The sequence below is a fragment of the Stegastes partitus genome, unplaced genomic scaffold (assembly GCF_000690725.1).
Source record: "Stegastes partitus isolate 25-593 unplaced genomic scaffold, Stegastes_partitus-1.0.2 Scaffold95, whole genome shotgun sequence".
In the NCBI taxonomy this organism is placed as follows: domain Eukaryota; kingdom Metazoa; phylum Chordata; class Actinopteri; family Pomacentridae; genus Stegastes; species Stegastes partitus.
This window is the reverse complement of record NW_007577826.1, coordinates 181279-208245: the sequence shown is the minus strand read 5'-3', so window position 1 is coordinate 208245 and position 26967 is coordinate 181279. Positions and strand designations below refer to the sequence as shown.

Genomic DNA, 26967 nt, shown 5'->3' with positions numbered 1-26967 from the left:
TTTTTTTTTTTTTTTTTTTTAAATTTTAAAACACACCGCTGACCGACACTGTCACAAGTTTAAAAGACAAACATTGTCTGTGGCAGATTACAAGAGCTGTAGATAACTAACATTTTGAAACTTGCTACACCTTGCAAAAAGAATTGTTAATATATTTTAAATGTGTTCTCTGCAAGCCTGCCTCTGTAGGCAGACAAAGATCATTTGTTGATTATAGGGACTGGAAAGGATTTGAACTCAACAGTAGACTTGAAAACTGGACTGAAGTTTGTGCTATCAAACCAAACCTCTACACATGACAAGCAGAAAAAGGCTTTCATGTTCACTGACTCAAATTTCATCTGGTTTATTTGAAGAGGGACATGGCTCTCTACTGGTGCATATTAGGGGTGCTTAACAGTGTGACCTTCTAGCCTGAATGTAGGTCAAACTAACATCAATTAATCTCAAAACTTGTCTGTCAAACAGGTCTCTGTCACACAAGCGTTTCTGACTATCCACAGTAAAATGTCCAAATGACACAAAAGGGTTAGACTTCTTCTTCATTTTGGTATTTCAGTCAGCTGACAAGTTAAGCATTGCTGTCTGATCAATTGATATTATTATTATATTGATATAGCACTTTGACTGAAAGCGCTTTATAAATAAATTTACTATTATTGTTATCATCATCATCATTATCTGGTGATTTCCCAAAACCACTTGGCTACTTTTTTTTTGTCAAAAGCAACTAGCAATAAATCTAGCGACTCTTTCTGGTGTTACTGGGGACTTTTCTGGTGTTTTGGAGACTTTGAAGTTAAAACACGTATCGTTCTGCAGTTACTGTCCTCACCGAGCAGCAGTGCTGCCATGAGCTCCTCCTGTCCTAAAGCACTCATAGGCGGTCAGGAGTCTTGACAAGCTTATGGGCACTTTTATCTGGAAAGGAGGGTCACACAGAATAAAAAGATCTGCTCTGCAGCGACAAAAAAATAGAGCTGGACTAGCACTTCCGAACTTTATTTACTACTTCTGGGCTTGTAATATACAAAAAATTCTTCATTGGGTTCATTTTAACAAAGATCAATGCGATTCATGGGTGTCCATAGAATATGTCACAAGTCACCAGCATCTAGGTTTATTGGTATGTGCTGCTTTAGCCCCTGCGGCCATACAGTCAAACTTAATCGTCAGCCAAACCATGAAGATATTTACACAGTTTAGGAGACATTTTGGCCTCCATTTGGGGAAACCACAATTTTCTGCCCTCTCCCTTGGATGCATTTCATCAAACGTGGCATGCGAAGGGCATTAAATTTGTGTTTGATTTGTTCTCAGATGGACGGTTTTGTTCATTTTCTGAACTGAGTGAGATTTTTTTTTTTTTTTTAAATATATTTTTTTGGCTTTTGCCTTTATTTAGTGCAGTAGAGGGAGACAGGAAAGGGGGGAGAAGAATGGGGACAGACCTGCAGCAAAGGGTCGTGAGCGGGATTCGAACTCACGACCGCTGCATCAGGGAACTACAGCCCCTGTTCATGGGCCGCCCGCTCTACCAGGTGAGCTATAGGGGGGCCCTGAGTGAGATTTTTGATCTTCCAGAGTCAAGTTTCTTCAGATACTTACAAATTAAGAGCTTTGTCCAAAAAAACTTGTCTTTCTTTCCAAACATACCAAACAATAATATCTTAGACAACATTTTCTCAGCGTCACCTACAAAGCAAAGATTAATCTCTACTCTGTACAAAACAATAAATGACGCTTATCCCACATCACTTGAGGACATCAAGAAACGATGGGAAACTGACCTAGGCTTAACAATTAGTGATGAAACATGGGAGGCCATTCTCAGGTGTATACCTGGATCCTCAATCTGCGCATGTCATGGTTTGATACAGTTGAAAGTGGTTTCAAGAGTTCATCTCACCAATGCAAGGCTTGCAGACATATATCCCGATACAGACCCGTCTTGTCCTCGATGCAAGGGTCAACCAGCAGATCACATACATATGTTCTGGTCATGTCCCGTACTTTCCATTTTCTGGTCAAATATTTTTGACGCATTTACAAAAATCTTTGGGAAAAAAGTGTGCCCTAGTCCCATAAGTGCTATATTTGGAGTTAGCCCCTTGACTTTACCAAGCAATGCCTGTGATGTTCTTGCTTTCACCACTCTTATTGCAAGGAGACGCAATCTCCACCTAGCTTTACAAGATGATTAGAGAGACATTGTATTTTCTGAAATGAGAAAAAATAAGATTCACTTCAGAACTACTCAGCAATTCTTAATGCTGTGTTCACACCAGAGTAAAATCATTCGCGCAAATGATTTACACATAAAGTCAATGTGAAGACGCGAGTAAACGTCCCGCGGCGCGATAGACGCGAATTGAGCGAGTTTGACGCCCGTTTGAGGCGATTTGGACGCGCGTCTAGAGAGAAAGTTGAAAAATCTGAACTTTTGCGATCTGACGCGCCGCGATGGCCAATCAGCGTTGAGATTCTCTGGTGACGTCAACAACATGATTCATTCATTTTTTGCAACTACACTCTGAATACTGATTGATTTACTCACCCCAGGAGATAAGCAGCTACATTACTGGCCAAGGCAGATCTCAGTGCTCAGCAGACGGGCTGTCCCTCTCCTCCAGTTCACACACAAGAATGCTACTGTTCAACTTAGCAAGCTAGCGAGCCGAGTTGCTAGCTATCGTAGTGCTAGCGGGATAAACCTCCGCTGGCTCCTCGTCGCTGTGGTCAGCTTACTCCTGGTGGCGGCCGCTCTTCCGTGTTGTTGTATGTGGCACGGAAAAAACATGGCTCTATCTCAGCAAGCGCCTGTAGTTAGTATTCTGGAGGGATATCCTGCTACTGATCCTCTCCAACAGGTAGTCAAACTGGGTCCGGATCAGCTGAAAACAGCGCTGGAAGCGGCTGTCATCCAGGCGCAGCTCCTGGAGAAGGTGGGGGAATTCCCCGAGCTGTGTGCGTCACTGGGGGATCCCATGGATCCGGCGTCTGGATCGCGTCCGTCGCGCCAGTGACTAGAATTCAGACACAAATCTTGACGCGCGATTGACGCGATTTATACGCGCGAATGAAGCGAGTAAAGTCAGTGCACACACGCGTCCAAATACGCCCGTAACGCGCGAATAGCGCGATAAATTCGCGTCTGGTGTGAACACAGCAGAGATCTGGACCATCCATCCATTGTCTATACACCGCTTAATCCTCACTAGGGTCGCGGGGGGGCTGGAGCCTATCCCAGCTGACTTCGGGCGAAGGCAGGGGACACCCTGAACAGGTCGCCAGTCTATCACAGGGCTACACTTAGAGACAGACAACCAGGCACACTCACATTCACACCTATGGACAATTTAGAAACACCAATTAACTTCAACATGTTTATTTCGAGGAATTACAGATATCTCTGGATGAGAGGAACGCTGAACATGACTAATTATATGTTTGTGTATCTTTACTTGTTTTTATTTTATTTATTCATTAATTTATTTTAAAGTATATATTTCATTGCTTATTATTATGTTTAAATTATTATTATTGGTTGTTTTGTCTTTTTTTTCTCCTTACTGTGTGTTTTGTACCTTTTTTTTATTTTATTTTATTTATTTATTTTTTTTTAAATAATTATCACTTCTATTTTGTAAACATACATCTGTAAAATGATTGTTTACCAGCTGTAAGTCGCACATCCTTGAAAATGATGCCTGGGTAGGCAGGTGGGTGGGCTTGACATTGATCTGACTTGACAATATGTATGACAAATGTTGATTGTACATCCTTTCCATTTTTTCTGCTGACATTCGTTCAAATAAAGGGGTTTAAGGTTGCCGACCCCTGGACTAGGTAAATGAGAGCCTAGCTAAGGTTAAAAAGTGCTAAGTAAGTGTGGACCATTTAGTTTATGTTAAATTTGTCTTGCATATTCAGTTAAGGTGTGTGTACCTGTTCCTAGGCCGATCATGGGATGGAGGGCTGTAGAAAGCTTCCACAGCAGCTAGCAGCCGATCGCTCGGTGGCATGGGAGGAGGCAGCCGGATGTCCTTAGGGTCCAGAGGTTTATAATCACAATCTTCAAGCTGTGTAGTAGATAGTACAAGGAGGATCATTACAGATTTGTTCTTACTGTTCTAAGTTAATGTTCCTAATAAGAAGACACAAGTTAATGCCAAAATTATGACCATGTGATGGTAATGATTTTTTGATAGTATTGAAAGTATTGCAGAAACTCCAGGTTCTACAGACACGGGACAATAAAAACTATACTTAAAATGGAAGCAGAAAGTGTAGGTTCAGCAACAGGTCCACTGTTACAAAAGCAGATATGTAGCATTTAAGTGAGATGAAAGGGGATAACTTTTTACCAACTGGTGCCACAGAGAATTTGAAACAAATACAGGAAACATAAAATGTATCTAAGCAGCTTACAGACATTCATATCTATACACAGAATCAAGGTAAACAAGATCATCAGAAGATGTACTGCCTATAATTTCTTATTTTCAACTATATACTGAGTCTCTGGAATTATATATTTTATGTCTCAGTCCACCCCTGGGTGTTGGCATATCCTTCTCTCTGAAAATACATTTTCGCTTCAAGAGCCGCTGTGGTTGTGGGGAGAATCACTGCTGTTTGCATTTTCTCATTTTTTGATATTGTTTTTACAAACTAAACCGCTTCCACAGTCCAATCTTTTTTTTTTTGTTTGTTTTCTACTGTGGTAGTATTCGGTCACACAGTTTTTTTCTATCAAAAAAGAAACTTGATCAGCTGAGATGTTAAACCATCCTATCTTCATGCACTGACCCTAAAATCAGAAGTACAAGGCTTACTTTCACAAGCGGAGCCATTAGACCAGCTGGCAGGTCAAAGTAGGGCACATTGGGCACCAGACTGGGGTCATCTTGAACCGGATGCTGTCGATGGCGCATGTGCGGTGAATGACCATTGAAGCCATGTGGGGGTGGTCCAAAATCTGGGTGCTGGCCTCCACCCCAGGGAGGATGATCGGCGCCCATACCTGGTGGAGGTAACCTCTGATTGGGATGGTGGTGGGGGGGAGGGCCTGGCATGTCTGGTAAACAGAGGTTGATATTGGTAAAATAATGACATACAATTTCAGGAGCAAAAACAGGGATCTTTACTGATCAGTCACTCTGGCCTGTGCACTAACCTCCAGGATATTCCCCCTGAGCATAGTCAAAGCGATGTGGGGTATATGGCGGTCTATCATAGTGGTGTCTGGGGGCAAACTCCTCCTGCATGAAGCGTGGAGGGAAGCGTCCAAAACTGTGTGGTGGTGGTGGGGGCTGGTTAAAAGGAGGCGGCTGCTGGTGGGGAGGGAAGGGTCCTCTGAAATGGGGAGGTCTCTATAGAAATGCAACACAGACGACACAGTTAATCATGTAAATGAGCAGAAGGAAGCCACACCCTTGGTGAAAAAGAAAATAACTTTGAAGTCAAATTCAGACACAGATATATGGTACTTACAGATGGTAAATGCAGAGTATACAGTGCAAACAAAAATTTGTAAAAGAAATCAGAGCAAAGTAGGTGAAACCACAGTAATCATCTACCACATGCCTGCATGCGTGGAGGAAATGGGGGCTCCCTCTGACCCCAAGGAGGCTGGTCAGGCTGGTTCCCCCAAGGCGGCTGCTGATCATATGAGTTCCAAGATGGGGGACCTGGGTCAGACCCACTTGGACCACTCCAGGGGCTTCCTTCTCGAGGAGGACCTCCACTCCAGTTCCCTGGGTCCCTCTGGTCATTCCACATCCCCTCATGGCTGTTCCAAGGAGGGCAAGGAGGGGGAGGCTGGTTTGGGTCAAAAGGAGGCTGTGGATGGAGAAAAGTTACCCTAGTTAACTTAGGCTGCACATAGACCTGAGTCTAGCAATGATATTTACATAGGCAGAAGTCCTTTGCACTCAGGAACTGAACCACAGTCTCCCAGTTCCAAAACAGAGGTTTTGCATTCTGACCCCAAATCATCAGTGTTAGTTTTCTAATATGTTGCCTACCTATTTTTTGAAAAGTGCCCACTAAACGTATTCTCACTGTCGCATTATTCCTTGTGGTACTTTTGTCGAAAGGAACATGAAGCAAAGTGATGAGGCAGTTACAGTGGTCTGGATTGTACCTGATTTGCACTGGTCTGGATAAAGGCATCTACCAAACGAGTAAATGTAAATGTAGGCTGTAGAAAGAGAAAGTCAAGACGATTTTTGTCCTAATTCCCATCAACCTGCTGCTTGTCAAAAACACCGACAACCATATCTTGAAGAGGCATGACACACACACAGATACACACACAATAAAAAAGAAATAAAATTACCGGCTGGTTGGGGTTCCAGGGGCCCATGTGCTGGGGGTCATACCATGCCGGCTTGTTTGAGGGGATATCTGGGGGTCCACTAGGGTTGCTGGGGTCCTGTGGTCTGGATGAAGCTCCATCAAATTCTCCTGGAGAAGGACCCGACATAGGAGGCTTCACATCTCCTGCACACAAACAGTGTTAGATTACAGCACAAACATGAATGTACTTGCCCGATGTGAAGCAGGTCAAAAACTATTAAGCAAAACCGTGCATAAGATGAAAACTTTTCCAAAACTGTTGAATCAGAATGAACTGAAGTTATACACAACTCTTATATGGTTAAGCACGAATGCGTTGTATTATTGTATGGTGCCTCAATATTTTAGTTGTCATATAAACCATAAATGTTGTTTCATGCACCAGGCTGTGCCTCTGGTTTTGTTGAGTGTGTCTTGTCTCACCAGACTTGGGAGTTATTGAGGGGGCCTTTTCAGGTTCAGTCGGGGTAGCAAGCTGTCCTACAGGGGTCGGCTGGGGCTGCGGCTGTGGCTGTGGCTGCTTCAGACTGGAAACAAACTCCTCATGCTGGGTCTTCAAAGCCTGGATCTGCTGCTGGAAGGCCAGCTGAATTGGCTGCACCACCGCAGCATACTCTGTAATCAGGGATGCCTGATAGAGAGGACAATGGTGTGTCAAATGTTAGACTGTCTCTATGAATGTAATAATAATAATTAAAAAACTAACTAGACTATGTTTCTGAAATAGGGAAAGGCGAGAAAATACGACAGGTGCACACACAAATGAGCATGACCAACACATTTTTGTTATTTTGGTGGGCAAAAACAGTTCAAACTCAAACAAAGTGATTATTAGAGGTCAATTCTTGGTTTTCACGTGACGGATGTGGACCATAAAAGCAGACAGCAACCACACCAGCAGTTCTATTTATACTACAATGTGAATCCATTGACCCTTTTGCCAAACAAAAAAATAGACACCTGGCTTCTGTGGATGTTTTCTTAAAGGTTGTGACTTTGCAGTAAAGTGAAATATTACAAGGTCCCCCTTTTGGCATAAATTTTTATCATGCTCTGAAGAACAGTTACATAAACACAGCTCCATTAGCTGTGTATAGCATGCAGACTTTGGAGAAGTCTGAGTGTGATCTTCTGAAATAGAGCTGGTTCTGAGCAGAGTTAAATGCAAGTAAATATAATCTACTAAAACATGGAGGGTGTTTCTGTCGCCACAATTTACATAGTTTATTTATTGCTATATTTTATTAACTCTTGCCTCTGTGTGCACTAACAGTGTGTTGTCTCAAACTTTTGCATTCACTGCCCAGTACAATGTCTGAGCATACACTGAAATTATTCAAAGGGTCAGGTGATGTTGAGTCACAGATCGGTTAATGCAGAGCTTCCAATGAGGAGCAGGTATAGGTTTACCAAATGGGTCTATGGACAAAAACAACCTTTCATGTGTAAACTTGTTTTCAATTGTTATTAAGAATATATTTCACATATCTTCAATTCCTTTGTGTTGGTATTTACAATGTAGATATATTTCATTGTACATAAACCACAACAGCAATAATATTCTTCTGACAATACAGAAAAATACACTGATTACCCAGAGTTTGGACTTTTGTCAAAAAACATAAAGAATAAAATCCCAGATTGCATGTACAGTGGTGGTAAAAGACAAGTGAACTTAGTGCAATGATATTAATTCCTGTATAAATGAAGCTGTAAATATTACAATTATGGACAAACACAATCCACTCTCAATAACAACACAGAGGTCATTGTATTGTTCATGTTCACATTCAGCACATTCATCAACAATTTACAGTGAACACTGGAAACAAACAAAAAGAGTCAGGAGTTCGCAAACCAGTCAGTAAAACCAAGCTAAGGTATGGGTAGAGGTACTTTTCCTACAAAATCCACATATTTTAAGTTTTCTATTCAGAAGAACCATCAGCTGAGTCAGGTATCAGACAGCCATGTGTCACAGAAAAGAGCTATTAGAAGATCAATGAACCAGAATCATTGATTTACATTGTTTTACATGTTGTCAAATAGAATGCATTACTTTACTTGGCTCTCAACAGTTTCTATGGCAATCTTAAAATTGTGTCAAATCATGATTAAATGGGAGCTTGTATAAGTGTGACGGTATAGTACGTCGTTCCTTTGGGAATTGCCATAAGTCTTGTATGAGCATTGCAAATCAGGACTGTCCATTTGAGACTACACACTGCATGCTGAAAGGTTTGTATGGGCAGCACGGGAGGGGAGGTGTATTCTATGCAACACTGCAGGGTAACTGGCCACAGTAGCCATGGAATGAATGAATAAAATCAGGAGCCAGACATTTGCAAACCAAAACGTGCACACTTTTGTTGGAGCTCCAATTCAAACTCTGATGCCACTACAGAGGCTGCTAATAATCTTTCACAATCATATTTGTTAGATTGTGATGTACCTTTTTTCAACTTCTTTTTTTTTGTCAAACTTGTTTGGAACACTCTTGGTGACTTTTTTTGAATTGTGCCATCTTTAGACATGCTGGTTGGGTTTCTGTCACGTTATTACCTTTATCATTCCACAATTGCTGTTGCCCACTAACTCTACACTCAAACCATTTGCACCTGGGACCAACTGATCACTTTAAAGCCAGTCAACATGGCGACCAGAAAAACAACAGATGTCTCTCGAGAAATCAGAAGGAGGACACTCACAGAATGCAAAGGGGGAATGAAGCAACAAGGGTAAAGAGAGCAGAGACTGATGGAGAAGAGGAGATATGAGCCAAAAAGAGATAGTTGATTCTTCATGTTTCCTATCCAGTAAATGTAGAGCATTTGTACTTCGAACTCCACTGACAGATTTCAGACGGTTTAGGCAGACATGAATGAATCTGATTGGCACAGAAAGAGGTGAAGGGACTGCTGTTTGCATAAAAAAAAATAGGGGCACCCTGGTCACATTACTGTGAAAGAAAACTTCCACATCCCAGATATTGTACTGTTATAATGGGGCTACGTCAGCATTCCGTACTATCTTGGTTGTTGTTCCCATACCCTAACCCGACATCCCTGTATGAAATTATCCACTCTGTTACAGCAAGGCACCAGACTTCTTTTATTACTTGTATTGTATTTCTTGTATTGTTGTATAATTCTTATATAACTTCTTGAGCAACTGTTGTAAAACTATTTTTATGTGGGAATTAATAATGTTTTTTCTGATTCAGATATCAATACATACACCAGGAAGATGCAGTTGCCACTCCTAGACTTGTGGCTGAGGAAAACTGCATAAAATTTGCTGGTTTTGTGTCAGCAGGAAATTAGAGCCTTAAGCCTTGTTTCACTGACCTGATACTGGCCAAGGCCCAGAGCGGGATTCTGGAGCTGCTGAATGGTCTCCTCATCAAAGTAGCCGTTCTTTTCCCAAAGCTGCAACAACTGAGAGGGGAGACGGGAAAAAAAATTTCAACCAAAAAGAGATAGTTGATTCTCCATGTTTTCAATCCAAAAAATGGAGGGCAGAACAATGTGCCTCTTCTCACCAAAGCTGTGTATTTAGCTACAAATGTTTTTGTATTGAGTCTAACTGGCTATGTCTGCTTATATACAACATGTGGTTGACACAGCCCTATTAAAGACAGGATCCAGTCAGGGATACTGACATAATAATATTCATTATAAAATATATCACTGACAACAGGAAGCCCTAAAGCTGAACTGACGTAATAAATGATCAGGGGCCTTCCAGTTTAACTGTGGAGTAGAAATACAGGTGGTGTTTGTCTCCTGCACAATGTGCTTACTTTTGTTACTATGCATGTTTTTTAGGTTCATCTTCAGTACAACAGTTTAAGTTATTACACATTGAATTTGCACAGGAACGAGTACAACAGCTCAAGTAGGTGGAAAGAGCCTGACACAATAGACTTCTCTCCCTCTTGGAGGTGAAGCTAGTAAGAACTGGAAACCCTCATTATTGATCTGGAAAAATCTGGAAAAGCACGACTCTAGAACCTAATGCCTCTCTGAACGTGGCACTCTCAAGGATTAATTTATCTCTAGATTTAAAGAAATATTTTTGGAATACAGAGTTGTACTTTGTATTTGACATTTGCATAACATCTGTTTCCAACTCCTGTAATTTGAAAAAAACCTAAAGTTATTTGAAAATTGATTTGTGCCTTGGACTTGTAGTGTGTGTGTTTGTGTTTACCCTGGTGATCTTCTGCTGCTTCTCTTCCTCAACAGCCAGAAAGCTGGTGCTGTAGATTGGAACAACAACTTTCTGCAGCGCAGCTAACAAATCTTTCTGCTGTTTCCGCTGGCTGGGAGAAAACATTAAACAAACATCACATTACAAAAAGAATATACTGACACAAAATCTGTTTTTATCGCACCAATAAGCTCCTTTACACACAGTTTCATAATCAGACCAAGAATTAACTAATATGTTTTACTATCATAAAACCATTATACTTTCAACTGATCCCTTAGTCTATTCAAGAACCAGTGAAAAACTAAAACACAGCTTCCCACTACCCAAAACGATGTTTATGAATATCAGTCCAAAACCTAAATATATTCAGTCTCTAATGATACAAAACTGAGGAAACTGAAACAGAATGTTTGCCATTTTTGACTGATGTGATTTTGAAAGTGAATCTAAAATCATTATTGTTGCAGTGTGTCGATATCATGGCTCAAAATTTGTTAATACTTGTATGCATTTAATAAATTCAGTTTAGTGAAATGAAATCCAGTTCATTAAGCCACAATCTTCCTAAACCTGTGCTTCTTCAACATTTGACAGTGCAACACAAACATAAGTGTTTTATACTTGTAGAAGCCAGATTCATCCGTCCATTATCTATACACTGCTTAATCCTATCCCGCCTATCCCAGCCGACTTAAGGCGAAGGCAGGGGACACCCTGGACAGGTCGCCAGTCTGTCACAGGGCTACACTTAGAGACAGACAACCAAACACACTCACATTCACACCTACAGACAATTTACAATCACCAATTAACCTCAACATGTTTTTGGACTGTGTGGGAGGAAGTCGGAGACGCTGCACGGGTAGAACATGTAAACTCCACGCAGAAGGATTCCGGTGCCCCCACCCGGACGTGAACCGGCAACCTTCTTGCTGCAAGGCAACAGTGCAAACCAACTGCGCCACCCTGCAGCCCAGCCATATTCATTCATTCCAAAATTTTTATGTTGTATGCTCCATGCCACTAGGGGTTATATGGGATCAACCGAAGTAGGTTATTTAATCAAGGCAAACCCATAGACTGTATAAAAGATGGACGTTGCAACCGGCCCCGAAAAATGAAGTCAACCCGGAAGTGTCAAAAACCTGCAATATCACTACGTCCGCCAGTTGCTGGCTCCAAAAAGCCCTGGCTCCCATAGACTTGAATTGGAAAAGAAGTGATCACAGATCACGAAGTACCGCATTCCTACAGCTCATGATTTTTTTCTTATTAGTTTTCATAGTCAAATCCAGAGATCAGGTTGCCAATCTGAAAATAAATCAATACTGAATTTTTTTAAAAATCGCTAAAATTTTGCGGGGCAAGGGCCGTGGTTGGCTTGATCGACAGTCGGCAGCGACGATGCAGATGAAGCAAGCAGAAGGTGGTAAATGTGGGCAGGCAGAGAGAGCCTGCCTCTCAATCCATCTGACCAATCGTTGCTCCTATGGTTCTGCCCCCCTCCAACGATTTTTGCGTCACTGGCTCCAAAAATCCAAGATGTCAACCAGGAAGTAGCAAAACCCTGGCTTCATTTTCTCAGTGCAGAAAACAACGGGTGACGTCACGGTAGCTACGTCCATCTTTTATACAGTCGATGGGTAAACCCAGAGGCAGGTGTTGCTCATTTGGGAGAAACAGACAGTTTTTTGACTGCGCCTGTGTATGGTAAATAGCAATGCGTTTGTTATTTTGTTTCTAAATATTTTATTAGTTAGTATTATGTTTACGGTGTATGATTTATAAAGATAAATAAACGTGCCGTATTACAGACAATGTAACCTGCGTTTTGCTGTGTCTGGAGCACACTGGGCGCACGTCCAAACAATTCTCAAAAGGAACCAGTAGTGACTTTGAACAGGACTTAGGCACTAAAATACTTGTAGAGGTATGTGCTTCTGAAATCATGTTAATCATGTCAATGCAGGTGACTTGCATCTATGGAACCCTCCCTAGTAGGCTAATTGAAGACAATGTTATCCAAACATTTTTATGCGCGTAGTTAGGTTTGTGTACCAGTGATGGAGAACGTCATTGGTTAAATAGATAAGGTGTAGGCGGAGCTCAAAATGTGCTCCATCTGCAGTGATGCGATTGCGAAGATGCGATGTCATCAGTTCACAGTGCTGTGGAGTCTTGGCATTGTTGAACATCCAGTTCTTGCCGGCCTGAGAAGAAGACAAACACATGAGTGACGTATAAAGATGCTAAATAAGAATCTCTAAATTAATCTCCATTATGGTGGGCTTACAGAAATGGCATCTTTGGTGCAGGTATCTATGATGGGCTGCAGCAAGTTGTCAAACTCTGTGATGTCCAACTGAGTTTCCAGCAGCAGTTTTTGGGTCTGCTGCTCCATAGCCAAAGCAATGGCTGCAGTCACTTGTTCCTACATTGAGAAAAGCATCAAATATATCAGTCCTTATTGAACCTGCCCCTGTTCTTGTGATGTTCTTGTAAGTGCAACAGATGGTAATAGCAAGGTGACATTTCACTCACTTGTATCAGTTTTCTTGTATTTGTGTATTCAAAGCTATTCATTTTCTCTTCACATAAAAAAAACTTCTAAAAAATGATTTGTTGCTCTCTTGTATAAAATTAAATTCAACACATTGTTACAGTCCTAGGCCATTGCAATGCTTTCCCCTTTGTCATGTGATTCACCTTGTCCTGGTTAATACATATGTTATTTACATATGTAAATTAGTATGTGCAAGCCCTTGCATTAGATTTGTGCCAACACTTGAACAACACTCAGCCTGTAGTTTCGAGTGCTCCTCCTCTGTTTGACCTCCTATCCTATTTTCAAGATTCATTTTAACTATCATCATGCATCACAAGTTTGCAAGACAAATTTACAGATGTGCCTTTTGGTGCTACCTACAAAAAGGCAACATATTTAGCGAATATATTATAAAAGAATAAAAGCAAACTGTTCCTTTTAATGGTGATGTGGAGGATGAATTCAGCAATCTTACATTAAGTTTCTTTCTTACGGCATGTGACACTTTTAGCCTTGGTCTTTCAGGAAAGTAAAGAACTGTAGGAACATAATTTAAATCCATAAGTAGGATTATTGATAATCACTTAAGTCAACAATCAGGCTATAAGGTGTTAGTCTTTCTGTTTCAGGATTACATTGCTCTACAAAGGCTCTAGAGCAGGTTAGGCATTTAGCATAAGCACCAGGGAGATGTATCACGGTAAGACATAAATCACCACTGTAGAACCAAAACATGATGGTACCTCTAAGAAGCGTCTTTGTCACATGTATGAGACACCTCTTCATTATTTGGAGGCTGCCTCAGGTTAAAGGTCTGTTCCAAGCACATCATGTGAAATTGCACCAGATCCAGGGTTGCTACTCAGGCCTCTAATTTTAAGTTGGTTAGTAAGTGCAGGATTTATTTTGATTTATTCAATTTTCCTCTTCTGTTGCGAATATAGATTCGGTATAGTTTTTATCTGAGTAGCACCCACTGCACTCCATTTCTTCTTTTGGGATATGTGCTCATTTACAATGTTATCCCATTCCTTCAATAATTTCTTTCATGTTCTGTACCTGTCTGAGTGTGTGCAGATGCTGCTCCTGCTGTTGCAGGTTCCACTGGCTCTGTTGGATGAGTTCATCGATAGGGGGTGCAGCAGGTGGAGGAATCGAAGGTGGAGCAATCATGGGCATCGGTGGAGGAGGCATATCAACCACATCTTTGGCACCTGGGTTGTACATATCTGCAAAAAAATAAAAAGAAGTTTGGAGGTTTGGTAAATTGTTGATTTTGGAAATGAGACAGAGTGTTTATGCTGCAAATGTTGACATGATGTACAAGATTAGAGAGAAAGACATGTTTCATAAATGATACAAAGCTCAAGGCAGACAATGCATTGATTTTTACACCTAAACATTTCAATCAAAATGACCTCTGAAGGTCAAATAAGATGTGGTGTACATATGGCAAGCAGATGAAATGTTCCAGGAAGAAAGCAGAAGAGTGAACTAAATTTAGGACATGCAACCAGCACTGAGACAACCATTGACAAACTGCAGGAACAACTGCTGCTATAAAGGAAACATGCAGGCATCTCCAAAAATAATAAAGGATCAGAAGCACTAAGGTTTGCAAACAGAACAGACATTTTAGTCTATGGAACAGCAGCTGGACTGCACAGTTAGATTAAAAACACATTCCTAGAATAATAAAGTGGGATTACATTACAATCAATACAACTGTAATGGGAGACAGAATCCGTGGCCTACAGTCCAAGATCAAACTGTACGTAAAAACACATATAAAGAACAGATGACAAGTTGATAAATATTCAAGTAATCAGTTATCATAGATAACCTTTAAAACCTATCTCTGGGTTACGGGTGGAATCTGATTGTGGAGAAAGCTTACTAAGATTTAAAAAGGGAAAAGCTGATTATGGACAGAATTTTTTCCCAAAGCTGAGACAACGATTCAGATACTAACAAGCACAATACCAATGACTGAAATGGTGCAGCCCCTAATTTATTGTTGCCCTGAATCTAGAGTAGAACCATTTCACAGACAAATACACTAAAAAACAAGGCCTTGGCCATAGACAGGTTACTAGACTCCTTCACCTGTCTGTCTGAACAAACCTTACAGCTTCAAGATGGAGGATTGAGCACATGGTAATCAGCACCATCAAAAAGACATGGCTGAGACATCTTTAGCCAAGCTTCAAAACAACAATAAAGCCCAGATTCAAAAAGAAAAACATGTAACAATGAAATATGCAACCAAAACAAATCAAAAAGCTTTCAAGCACAAATGTGGCTGTGTCCAGCACAAATGTGCAAAAATAAAATGTGACTTTCTAACTGAAATTTTGAATTCATCTGGCAAATCTGGTTCCAAATAAATACCTTCAGATTTATACTCCTCCCCATCGTGGGTAGAGGGATCTAAGTGGAGAAAAGCAAACTTTAATGCATTTCAGTGGTATTATGAAACTGACAGAAAAATTCCATGCAAACCTGTACAACACTGTGCTTTCATTGACAAACCTTTCATAATCTGACCATCAGTAACGAAAACCTAAGTGTAGGTGCTATAAGAACCACAGACTGTCTAGATCAGCAGCAGGTGGCATTAATAGTCAGTCAATCCTTGAAGCAAATCCTTGGATTTCTCTCTGTTATATTGTAAAGCTTTGATCCTACTATGTCGAGTGCCTTTACATGGCTTATTTGTGAATTGACGCTATACAAATAAAATTGAAGTTAAGTAACATAGTGGTGATTAAAAAGAGCAATCAGTTAAGTGTCCATGGAACGTAAGGCCGAGACTTCTGTGAAAACAATATTTTGACAACATATTACCACTCTAACGCATGTTTAATAGGCAAGCATGTCCCCTAGATGTGATCATTTCTGTCTGACATTGACAGATCTGGTAAGAACAAGCTTTTCCTTCATTTTCTTGGTTACCAGGGTTACGAGTCCCACTTATATGATAGGCTGCCTGAAAAGGAGTAACAATGATTAGACCAGTGCCTTTCTGAATGGTTTTGGGATGTTCAAATATAAGCGCTCAGCTGATCAAAAAAGGTGGAGTGCTGCGAATAAAAGATTCTGTGTGCAGAGCTTTGTCTCTAGCAGCATATGCTCTCTTCATTGTGAATAACTGGAGAAAAAAAAAAGACTGGTGCTCAGAAAAACACACTAAGTGAACCTGTACCTCAGCCTTACACTTGGCAAAACAGAATGGACAACTGGCCAACAGCTTGCCACACTTATGGCAAAACTTTCTACAGAACCTCCATTTATACAGTTCACCCTGTGTTTCAAAACATGCCCAGGTTGCTGACGAGAGCTTACCTGCTTCTATTGCTTACTATATACCTTTCATTATATCATGACCAAACGTTTTCATCCACAGCTAACAACTGATGTCTACTTTAAGACCGAATGGATGAGTTCATATCATCAAGTCATGCTGCTCAGTTTTCAAGAGGCTTTGAATATCCATGTGAAGAATTGTTTTTTTTTCTTTGGGGCTGAGTATAGTGATATATGATCTCAGAATTTTGTTACAAAAGTCTAAATGCATATTGTTCTTACAAGAACCATGCTCAGAGAAGAGGGCAGTCTCACTCTGGTTGAAGTGAGTTTTATTTATGTTTTAGGAGTGGTTTGTTTTAAAGTAAAATGGTGTGATGTGCTCGTATTTAACATTTATTCTACTGTTTGACCAGTTAGTTACTTAAGCAATTAATCATCTTTTTGCAGTCATCCGCATCGGCCATTGAATATTTAATGAGGCAAGTAAACAAAAAACTAACAGAGACACTTGTGCAGCTGAGGCAGCCTTGTAAGTGTGGCCACTCTTGGTCCGAAACATAATACAACATGATACCAGCATTCTTCTTCTATTGGCCATTGGTTGCCCAGTTCTGTGTTCTGTAACTAATCAACATATCAGCCAACCACCACTTTGTATGTCTTTGGACACTGCAATGTGGCCTCACAACACTGTGGGTGTGGGGGCAAATATGTTGATGACGCAGGTCTACAGAGTTAATGTCATTGTTATGGTTTATTTTGGTTTTAAATGGTGCAAACGAGATTGTTGTTTCAACTTTGTGTTCTAACTGTTTAATTGTTTAATCTTTAATTTTGCAACTATTGTCTGCGTAATGCAGTGATTGCTGGAGAACCTACAAATACACACTTGGACAAAACTGATGGTACCCATCGGTTAATGAAAGAAAAACTCACAACGGTCACAGAAATAACTTGAATCTGACAAAAGTAATAATAAACAAAAATTCAATGAAAATTAAGCAATGAAAATCAGACATTGCTTTTGAACCGTAGTTCAACAGAATTATTTTAAAAAATAAACTCATGAAGCAGGCCTGGACATAAATGATGGTACCCCTAGAAAAGACTGAAAACAATGTGACCATAGGGACAAGTTCAATCAAGACGTGTCCTCTAATTAGCATCACAGGTGTCTACAAACTTGTAATTAGTCAGTCGGCCTATTTATAGGGTTACAAGTAGTCACTGTGCTGTTTGCTGACATGGTGTGTACCACACTAAACATGGACCAGAGGAAGTGAAGGAGAGAGTTGTCTCAGGAGATTAGAAAGAAAATTATAGACAAGCATGTTAAAGGTAAAGGCTGTAAGACCATCTCCAAGCAGCTTGATGTTCCTGTGACTACAGTTGCACATATTATTCCGAAATTTACGAGCCATGGGACTGTAGTCAACCTCCCTGGACGTGGCCGCAGGAGGAATGATGACAAATCGAAGAGACGGATAATACAAATGGAAACAAAAGAGCCCAGAACAACCTCTAAAGACATTGAAGGTGAACTCCAAGGTCAAGGTACATCAGTGTCAAATTGCACCATCCGTCGTTGTTTGAGCCAAAATGGACTTCATTGGAGACGACCAAGGAGGACACCATTGTTGAAACAAATCATAAAAAAGCCAGACCAGAATTTGCCAAATTGCGTGTTGACAAGCCACAAAGCTTCTGGGAGAATGTCCTATGGACAGACGAGAAAAAACTGGAACTTTTTGGCAAGGCACATCAGCTCTATGTTCACAGATGCAAAAATGAAGTATATCAAGAAAAGAACACTGTCCCTACTGTGAAACATGGAGGAGGCTCTGTTATGTTCTGCGGCTGCTTTGCTGCATCTGGGACAAGGTGTCTTGAATCTGTGCAGGGTACAATGAAGTCTCAAGACTATCAAGGTATTCTAGAGAGAAATGTGCTGCCCGGTGTCAGAAAGCGTGGTCTCAGTCGCAGGTCATGGGTCTTGCAACAGGATAATGACCCAAAACACACAGCTAAAAACACCCAAGAATGGCTAAGAGGAAAACATTGGACTATTCTGAAGTGGCCTTCTGTGAGCCCTGATCTAAATCCTATTGAATATCTATGGAGGGAGCTCCCTTCTCCAGACATGCCGTCTGGAGAAGGCACCCTTCAAACCTGAGACAACTGGAGCAGTCTGCTCATGAGGAGTGGGCCAAAATACCTGCGGAGAGGTGCACAAGTCTCATTGACAGTTACAGAAATTGCTTGATTGCAGTGATTGCCTCAAAAGGTTGTGCAACAAAATATTATGTTAAGGGTACCATCATTTTTGTCCAGGCCTGTTTCATGAGTTTACTTTTTTCAAATAATTCTGTTAAACCACAATTCAAAAGCAATGTCTGATTTTCATTGGTTAATTTTCATTTAATTTTTATTTAGTATTACTTTTGTCAGATTCAAGTTATTTCTGTGACCATTGTGGGTTTTTCTTTCATTAACCGAGGGGTACCAACAATTTTGTCCATGTGTGTAGGTGCTCAATCATTTACTACTAAGGACACAAAATAATCTGTGGTCAAAACACATCAAGGTGTCATACCTTGCCTACTTTTGCATCAAATCAGGAGTGAATTAATTTCAGTTCAGATCAGTCTCACAGTGCTGAACATTGCCTACAGGATGGAGGCAGCTTCTGGTTGCTTCTCTATTCTATAACACAGCTGACACAGCAGCAGGCAATAAAAGCTACCCTTTATTAAAGTTAGGATGATGAACTAAGTTTAGGTAGGTAGTGTTTGTTTGATAGATATGTTACTAAGGCAGGTTCCTGATGCCTATAAACAAAAGGAGAAACCCACTCTAAAACGGAATGCACAATATTAATATGATGTTGGACAGTGCAATAAATTGTTTCCCATTTAAAAGCCCAAGTAACACAGCTTAACATTAAGTATATTAGAGCACAATGTGGTATTGGGCTGTTCTTCTTTATTCCATTGTACAAGCTGCATTTCAGTTTTTTTGTTTTTTTTTTAAATTATTAACATTGCTTTGATAACAAGAAAGGTGAGATTTTGGCAACCAAACTAACTGTACATTCCAACATCATATAAATATCTATGTACACATTCTGTTTGTACGGTGGACTGTTCCTTTAACTACATACGCTGCTGTTGCTCCATAGCAAGCTTGCACTTGTAGTAGCCGAAGTATTCTCCCCCAAAGAGAAAGGAGAACTTAGGGTTTTCCTTCTGTTTCTCCATTGTCATCTTTTCAAACTCTGGCCCATTTCGAGCAACAAACTGTGCCAGTTTGTCAATCACATTCTTCAGCTCTTGATCTGCACCAGGAAAAAAAGAAGGGAAAAACAGTGAGAATACATGCTTTAAAAAATTAGGACAAATAAATGACAAAACAAGGCAAGATGTGACAGTAATCTATTTTTTTGACATTTTGAAAACATTTATAATAATCACACTCTTTTAAAGAGATCCTGTAAATCTTTTTATGAAGTATTTCTAGACTCTTTTCTCCTGATCTGAAGCCTTTTTCATACATGGTGTATATAACATTGGTACTTCATCAGTCTGTTATTAGGATGGCAATGCTGTAATTGAGACATGGGTCACTTCTACATTCCTTTTCCTCACTGCTTCATTCAGACATACCCGCCGCCACAGTGATGGTCAGAGCCTCAGTATGTGTGAGACATCTGTCATATACATGAGACTGGACAGCAGACCAAATGATTTATAATAAATAATAATACAATAATAAATTTAATTGAACAAACAGAATGCTTATGAAACTGTGACTGTTTATAAAGATCCTAGCCAGGAAATGATCCTGGCGCCATGCCAGGGATAACTTTAAAGTAAATAGTGAAGTCACTGCTGATGTACAAAAAGGTGCCCAATTCTCTTGCTTCAGAGATGCTCATATGGATCCTCCTGCTGTTTGATGCTGCAGGTATTTATTCTTATAATAATAATAACAATAATAATAATAATAATAATAATAATAATAATAATAATAATAACAAATCGCTTCTCACAATTAAAAATACTGTTGTTTGTGCATGCCTGTCTGTTAATGATTAGCATGGCCAGTGCATGTCTATGTAAAGGCAAGGGCAGTTTGGACTTGTGTTGAAAGTGATACAGATAAACTCCATTCAGACATGCACTCCTCTCCAATAATCTGACACCAACTAAATGTGTCAGCTTGATGTCTTCATGTCTGATTGCCAGTCCTGGTAACTTTTTCAAAGAAGTCACAAAAAGGAATCAGCTGAAATTCCAGGTTAGCTTCGAAAGCTTTCATATGTTATTAGAAATGGGAGTTATGGCCAATCAAAGTTGACACAGGCAAATAAGTAATTAGTTTCGAAATGGCCAGATGGACACCTTGAATCATGGCTGATCAAACTGATGTCAGGTTCAAAAATCACTCCCACAAAGTTTCAACAGATCTTGGGATGACCCAGTAGAAAGCCTACTTATTTTGCTGCAGACTGAATATTTTTCACCCAGTCAGTTAGAAGAGATTAATTGAAATACTTTCAAAACAGATTTAAGTGTATTTCGATCCTCTGGGTTTTCAAACATCGTTGCCTACCTTTCGGCAGAGCCAACAGCCGCCAAAGTCAGCTAACTTTAAAACCACGAAGAGCTTTCACGGCAGCTGGCGCTACTTGGGGGCTACAACACTATTCCACGCCACTAGAAGTATCACCTAAGTGCAAAGGTGTACTCCAAAACATTGACTGACATTAAGCGACAGACCTTACTAAAATTAACCAAAATGCGAAACACAGTGGTATGTTAGCTGTCTAGCAGGTGGTGCCATGGCTGCTAACAAACGTTCAATGAAACCAAGAATCCGCCGCAGTGAGCCGCTCACCTTCGGGGGGATTGGGGATATCCATGCTGGAGTTCTGTTACAGCGAACCGCTGCGCCTTAATGTAGAGGCAGGTATCACTCAATTCGTTTTTTCTTTGACGAAATGTTTCATAAAACTGACAAAAAAAACACTTACATTGCTACTGCAATGCACCGGAAGTATTACATGGAAACAGCGCCACAGTGACATGGCCGTCTGATGGCCTACAGCGCCCCGTGAGGACCGGAGGAGGAACCGTCCTGCCTTTGATCGAATAATGTTACAACACAAATATCAGTACAGAGTAAAAAATAAAGTATCTGTGGCAAAACACCAACAGAAATCAAACTGTACAACATATATCAATCTACAATACAGACATTAGGAGAAAACAATTAGGGTCCAAGCACCCAAAGGGTGCAAAGACCCTATTGGAACTGCTCGGACTATTATTATTATTATTCGTGACAAAGGGGCCCTTTTTTTTGAGGCCCTAAACATACTCACACACGCACCAAACTTGGCACACACATCAGACAGAAAAATTTTAGAATTTGGAAGAAAAATACACACCTCACTAGCGCCACATTGAAAATTTCAGCGGAGTCCTGTCGGAAGCACGTTTGCCCTAGCGCTTCACAATTTCATAGGCATATAGAGCTGGTCGTCACGAACAAAAAAGTCCCTTGGACCAAGCTCTAAAATGCAACACGGCTCAACTGCGCCCCCTACAATATTTCAACAGAGTCCCATCGTGGCTACATTTCACCTACAACTACGAAATTCGTCACACATCTGTAACGTCTTGTGACGCACAAAAAAGTCCATGAGAATGTTTCTGTAAAGCCAACAGGAAATCCGCCATGTTGGAACAACAGCGAGCATGCCTGGCCATTTTCACTCAAAAATGGCCATTTTTAGCCATTTTCAAAATCTAGCTCCTCCTAGGGGGTACGTGGTTCACAGCTGGAATTTGGCCAGCACAAGCTACAGGACGTGGTGATTAAAAGTTATTAAAACGCTTTGCAGATGAGGCCTGGTTTGGAAATGACAGCCCGTCCAATTTCAATCAATGGCCATTTTGTCCATTTTCGCTGTGTTTTTGCAATTCAACGGAGTCTTGTCGGAAGGCCATTTCACCTACAGCTACAAGATTTGGTAGGCATGTGTAGCAGGTCAAGACGCACAAAAAAGCCTGTCAGCGCCAAGGCCTAAACCCAACAGGAAGTCCGCTGTTAACATAGGCCGTGTTCTCGCCCCGCCCACATTATCGAGTCTGCATCAGACTGGACTTGTGGGGACTTTAGACAGCTAAGTATCCCAGAATGCATTTCGCGCCACCCAGCGGCAAAAGCTGGGGAGAAAACTTTCAACGGTAACACAGGCTTTTTTGTAAATACTATTGTTATTGTGACACAAACTGTAGGTTTATGATTATTTGAGGCGAGAAAGTAGTGGTATAAACACCAAATATGTGGTCATTTTATCACGATAAAGCCTGTTTAAAATTGGGCTCCTACGATTTCGGAGATGTAAGTGTCCCAGTTTGACAGCTGTGTCAGCGCTCACAGTAGCCGCCGAGAGCCGCCTAATGTCGGCAAGACTTTCTGAAGTCTGCCGCTGGCTCTGACGGTTCCATAGTGGTCAAACAGGGATATATGTAGTTTTGCGTTTATCTGACGGTGACCGTCAAACCGGAACACTCACATCTCCAAAATCGTTGCCGGTTTGACAGTACGTCTGAATTATTCTCCTGCTTTCATTACCTGTAGTACAGCCTTGTTCTATTCTTATGACTGTTACTATGCATTAAAAATAACATTTAAGCAATGTTTTAGTGGAGGGCCAGCTGGATGAACGTCCTCCTGAAAGATGAATAGTCTGATGTGAATTGCTAAGGCCACAATTACATTTTCCTCCAACATCTGACCTGTTGATTAGACACTGCTGTCAACAAATTAACGGCTTCAATAAAGATTGTATAATGACCTTAGAAACCTCAACATGTATACATATTATTTATATATATATTAAAACGTATTTCAGCAGAGCTGTGTTCTAGTATTTCATTTAATTTCGTTGTTTTTCACGGTAAAGATAATCAAAGTAGATGAGCCGAGGTGGTGATGTCATTGAGTACGCTGCTGTCCCAATTGCACATAAACGGCGATGCGTTCTCCCGGACTCGCTAGACCGTACTCGCGAGTACAGACTAGCGGGTACGGACTTGCGAGAACGCAAGTACGGACTTGCGTACTTGAGTATTGAGAAACGGTCATAGCAACACTTTTGGCGACTTTGCCTGACTTTTCGACATTTTCCGCCATTTTCAAAATCTATCTCCTCCTATAGGGAAGGTCGCACACACCTGAAAGTTGGCCAGCACAAACTACAGGACGTGGTGATTGCAAGTTAGTAAAATGGTCCGCACAAGTCTGACGCCATGGAAATGGCGACCCCCTGAATTGGGCCACAACACAATAAAACGCCAGAATACAAGACGTGCTGTGTAACTGGCCTGTGCGTGCTCCAATCGGCCTGAAACTTTACACACTTTAGACGAGGACCTGTCAAATATCACTTGCGGCTTTTATTAAAATTAAGGTCCTTGCCCTACGCTTGTCGGCCTTTGTGCATGTTGGGGTGTGGCACAAACGTGCTGTGGGCGGGACTGTGATCCGGCGTGTCGAGTTTGAGGCAGATCGGAGCATGTGTGGCCTAGTTACGAGCCACTTCCTGTTTAGTCACAAGCCGCAACGGCGTGCGTGTTGGCCGTGGTGGAAACGCGCTGTGGCTGAGACTCAGACCACATGTGTAAAGTTTCAGGCCGATTGGAGTAGGCACAGGCCAGTTACACAGCACGTCTTGTGTTCTGGCGCTCCAACAGGGTCTTTGCACCCTTTGGGTGCTCGGACCGTAATAATCACAAATGTTTCAATAGGGTCCTTGCACTGGTGTGCTCGGACCCTAATAATCTCTAGCATTCCAATAAGGTCTTCGCACCCTTTGAGTGCTTGGACCCTAATAAACCCTAGCAATTTCAGTTCAGTAATAAATCAACGATTCTCCCGTTTGTTGGTAGAAAGAACCTTGACTTTTATTCCTCACTTCTCCTTAATTTTTTTCTATATTGTATTCAATAATTCACAGATCATTTGGAATTTTAGTACCCCTCTTGAGGTACTACCTTCATCCAACCTTCCTTGCTATTCATTGTCGTCTAATTCTTTCTTCATTAGCACTACAGTGCGTAGGACCCTGTTGTAATGCAAGGAATTACTATTCTCCGCACAAAACAAACATGTTTTTGAGGGCCGAAACATTCTCAAAAACTCATGAAAATTTCTCACTAAAATTGGCATACAAGTCACTATCGGCTCAAAGACAGACAATGTGTGCCTGATTGGCAAAATGGCCCCCTACAACACTTTATCTATTAGCCCCGCAGTACGCTTAACCTACATCTACGAAATTTGATAGATATATGTAACACATCAGGACGCACAAAAAAGCCTCTTTGACCCATTCTGCAAACTCAACAGGAAGTCCGCTATTTTGAAATAACTGCAATTTTTTGTGATGTTTGTCTTATTCAAAAGTTAGCTCCTCCTTGGGCTTAACTCCTACATGCTTCAAATTTGGCCAGCGCATACAACAGGGCTTGGTGATTAAAAGTTATCAAAATGCTCCACAAAAGTCCACGGGCGTGGCAATGGCGGCCCTCTGAAATGTGATCATTCACCATCAAAAAGGAGGTATGTCTAATGACCCTGTACATGCTCCAATCTACCTCAAACTTCACATACCTTCCTCCATCCATTGTCTATACACCGCTTAATCCTCACTAGGGTTGCGGGGGGACTGGAGCCTATCCCAGCTGACTCAGCGAAAAGGCAAGGGACACCCTGGACAGGTCGCCAGTCTATTGCAGGGCTACACTTAGAGACAGACAACCAAGCACACTCACATTCACACCTACGGACAATTTAGAATCACCAATTAACCTCAACATGTTTTTGGACTGTGTGGGAGGAAGCCAGAAAACCCAGAGAGAACCCACGCTGCATGGGGAGAACATACAAACTCCACACAGAAAGATCCCGGGTGTCCTCACCAGGATGGGAACTGGCAAGGCAACAATGCTCCCTCTCTCACCACTGGAACTGTCCCTACAGCTTTCAAAACTGCTGCCATTACCCCAATTTTGAAAAAACCTGGCGCTGACCCGTCCAACTTCAACAACTTCCATCCTATCTCCAATTTACCCTTCATCCCCAAAATCCTCAAAAAAAGAAGTTGCCTCCCAACTCCGCTCTCACCGAGTCCATAATAACCCGTACGAACAGTTCCAGTCCGGTTTCCGTCCACTCCATATCACTGAAATGGCACTCAACAAAATCACAAATGACCTCCTCATGGCAGCTAATTCTGGACTCTCCACCATCCTAATCCTCCTCGACCTGAGTGCATCCTTTGACCATCTGTCACTCCACCCTCCTCCACAGGCTATCTTCCATTGGCATAACTCACACTCCTTTAGACCGGTTCACTTCTTACCTCTCCAGCCGCACTCAGTTCATCCAACTCAAGTCCTCTAAATCCACCCCCTCCTCTGTCACTTCAGGTGTGCCCCAGGGCTCTGTCCTGGGGCCCCTCCTCTTCATCATCTACCTTCTTCCCCTTGACAATATCTTCTGTAAATGTAACATTCATTTCCACTGTTATGCTGATGACACCCAGCTCTACCTCACCACTAAACCCTCGTCCACTCTTGCGCCCACCTCCCTCACTGACTGCATCTCTGAAATAAAAACTTGGTTCACCCTAAATTTCCTTAAATTAAACAGTAACAAAACTGAGGTTCTCCTCATTGACACCAAATCCACCTTATCCAAAACTGACTTTTCTCTCTCAATTGACAATTCCACCATCTCACCTTCCCCCCAGGTTAAGAGTCTGGGTGTCATCCTTGACAGTACATTATCCTTCCAATCCCACATCAATAACATCACCAGGTCTCCCTACTTCCACCTACGTAACATCACCCCTCCTCTGCACCTCCCTTTCCCCCCACACTGCTGCCATCCTCGTCCACAGTCTCGTCACTTTCCATCTGGACTATTCTAATTCTATCCTCTTTGGTCTCCCTCACAAATCCCTCCATAAACTTTAACTGGTCCAGAATTCAGCTGCCCACATCATAACCCAAACCCCCTCGATCCACCACATCACTTCTGTCCTCCAACAGCTCCATTGGCTAATCGTCCTTTTAACATTTAAGGCAGCTTACAGCTGCTCTGCTCCCTGTCTCTGGAATTCACTACCATCCCAAACTCAGAAATATCAATTCACTCCCTCAATTCAAATCACAACTCAAAATTCATCTGTTTAAGACTCCCTACTCCACCTGAAGCATGTTGTTCTGTCTGTTAATTTAGTGATTTTAATCATTTTAATGTTGTTTCTTTTATTTTGATTTGTCTAATGTATGTACAGTGTCCTTGAATGGCAAGAAAGGTGCCTCTAATTAAAATGTATTATTATTATTATTATTATTATTATTATTATCCATCCATCCATTTTCTATACACCGCTTAATCCTCATTAGGGTCGCGGGGGGGCTGGAGCCTATCCCAGCCGACTTAGGGCGAAGGCAGGG

General features: G+C 41.3%; 1 protein-coding gene across 2 annotated transcripts in view; it reads right to left on the bottom strand.

The window, feature by feature from the left end:
* cherp (calcium homeostasis endoplasmic reticulum protein) overlaps positions 1 to 21482 on the bottom strand; it is a 25467-nt gene extending 3985 nt beyond the window's left edge. The window contains exons 1-14 of one of the 2 annotated variants that reach the window (XM_008277312.1): positions 21329 to 21482; positions 19593 to 19766; positions 15515 to 15553; positions 14183 to 14352; positions 12872 to 13009; positions 12637 to 12788; positions 10576 to 10687; positions 9711 to 9800; positions 6787 to 6994; positions 6344 to 6507; positions 5590 to 5844; positions 5180 to 5375; positions 4839 to 5080; positions 3949 to 4082 (exon numbers count right to left, since the gene is read on the bottom strand). In XM_008277312.1, the coding sequence (XP_008275534.1) occupies positions 3949 to 4082; positions 4839 to 5080; positions 5180 to 5375; positions 5590 to 5844; positions 6344 to 6507; positions 6787 to 6994; positions 9711 to 9800; positions 10576 to 10687; positions 12637 to 12788; positions 12872 to 13009; positions 14183 to 14352; positions 15515 to 15553; positions 19593 to 19766; positions 21329 to 21353 (2099 nt within the window). In that variant the 5' untranslated portion in view covers positions 21354 to 21482. The remainder of the gene's footprint in view (positions 1 to 3948; positions 4083 to 4838; positions 5081 to 5179; positions 5376 to 5589; positions 5845 to 6343; positions 6508 to 6786; positions 6995 to 9710; positions 9801 to 10575; positions 10688 to 12636; positions 12789 to 12871; positions 13010 to 14182; positions 14353 to 15514; positions 15554 to 19592; positions 19767 to 21328) is intronic. The other variant, XM_008277313.1, reaches the window with a different exon arrangement.
* Between the last annotated feature and the right edge of the window lie 5485 nt (positions 21483 to 26967).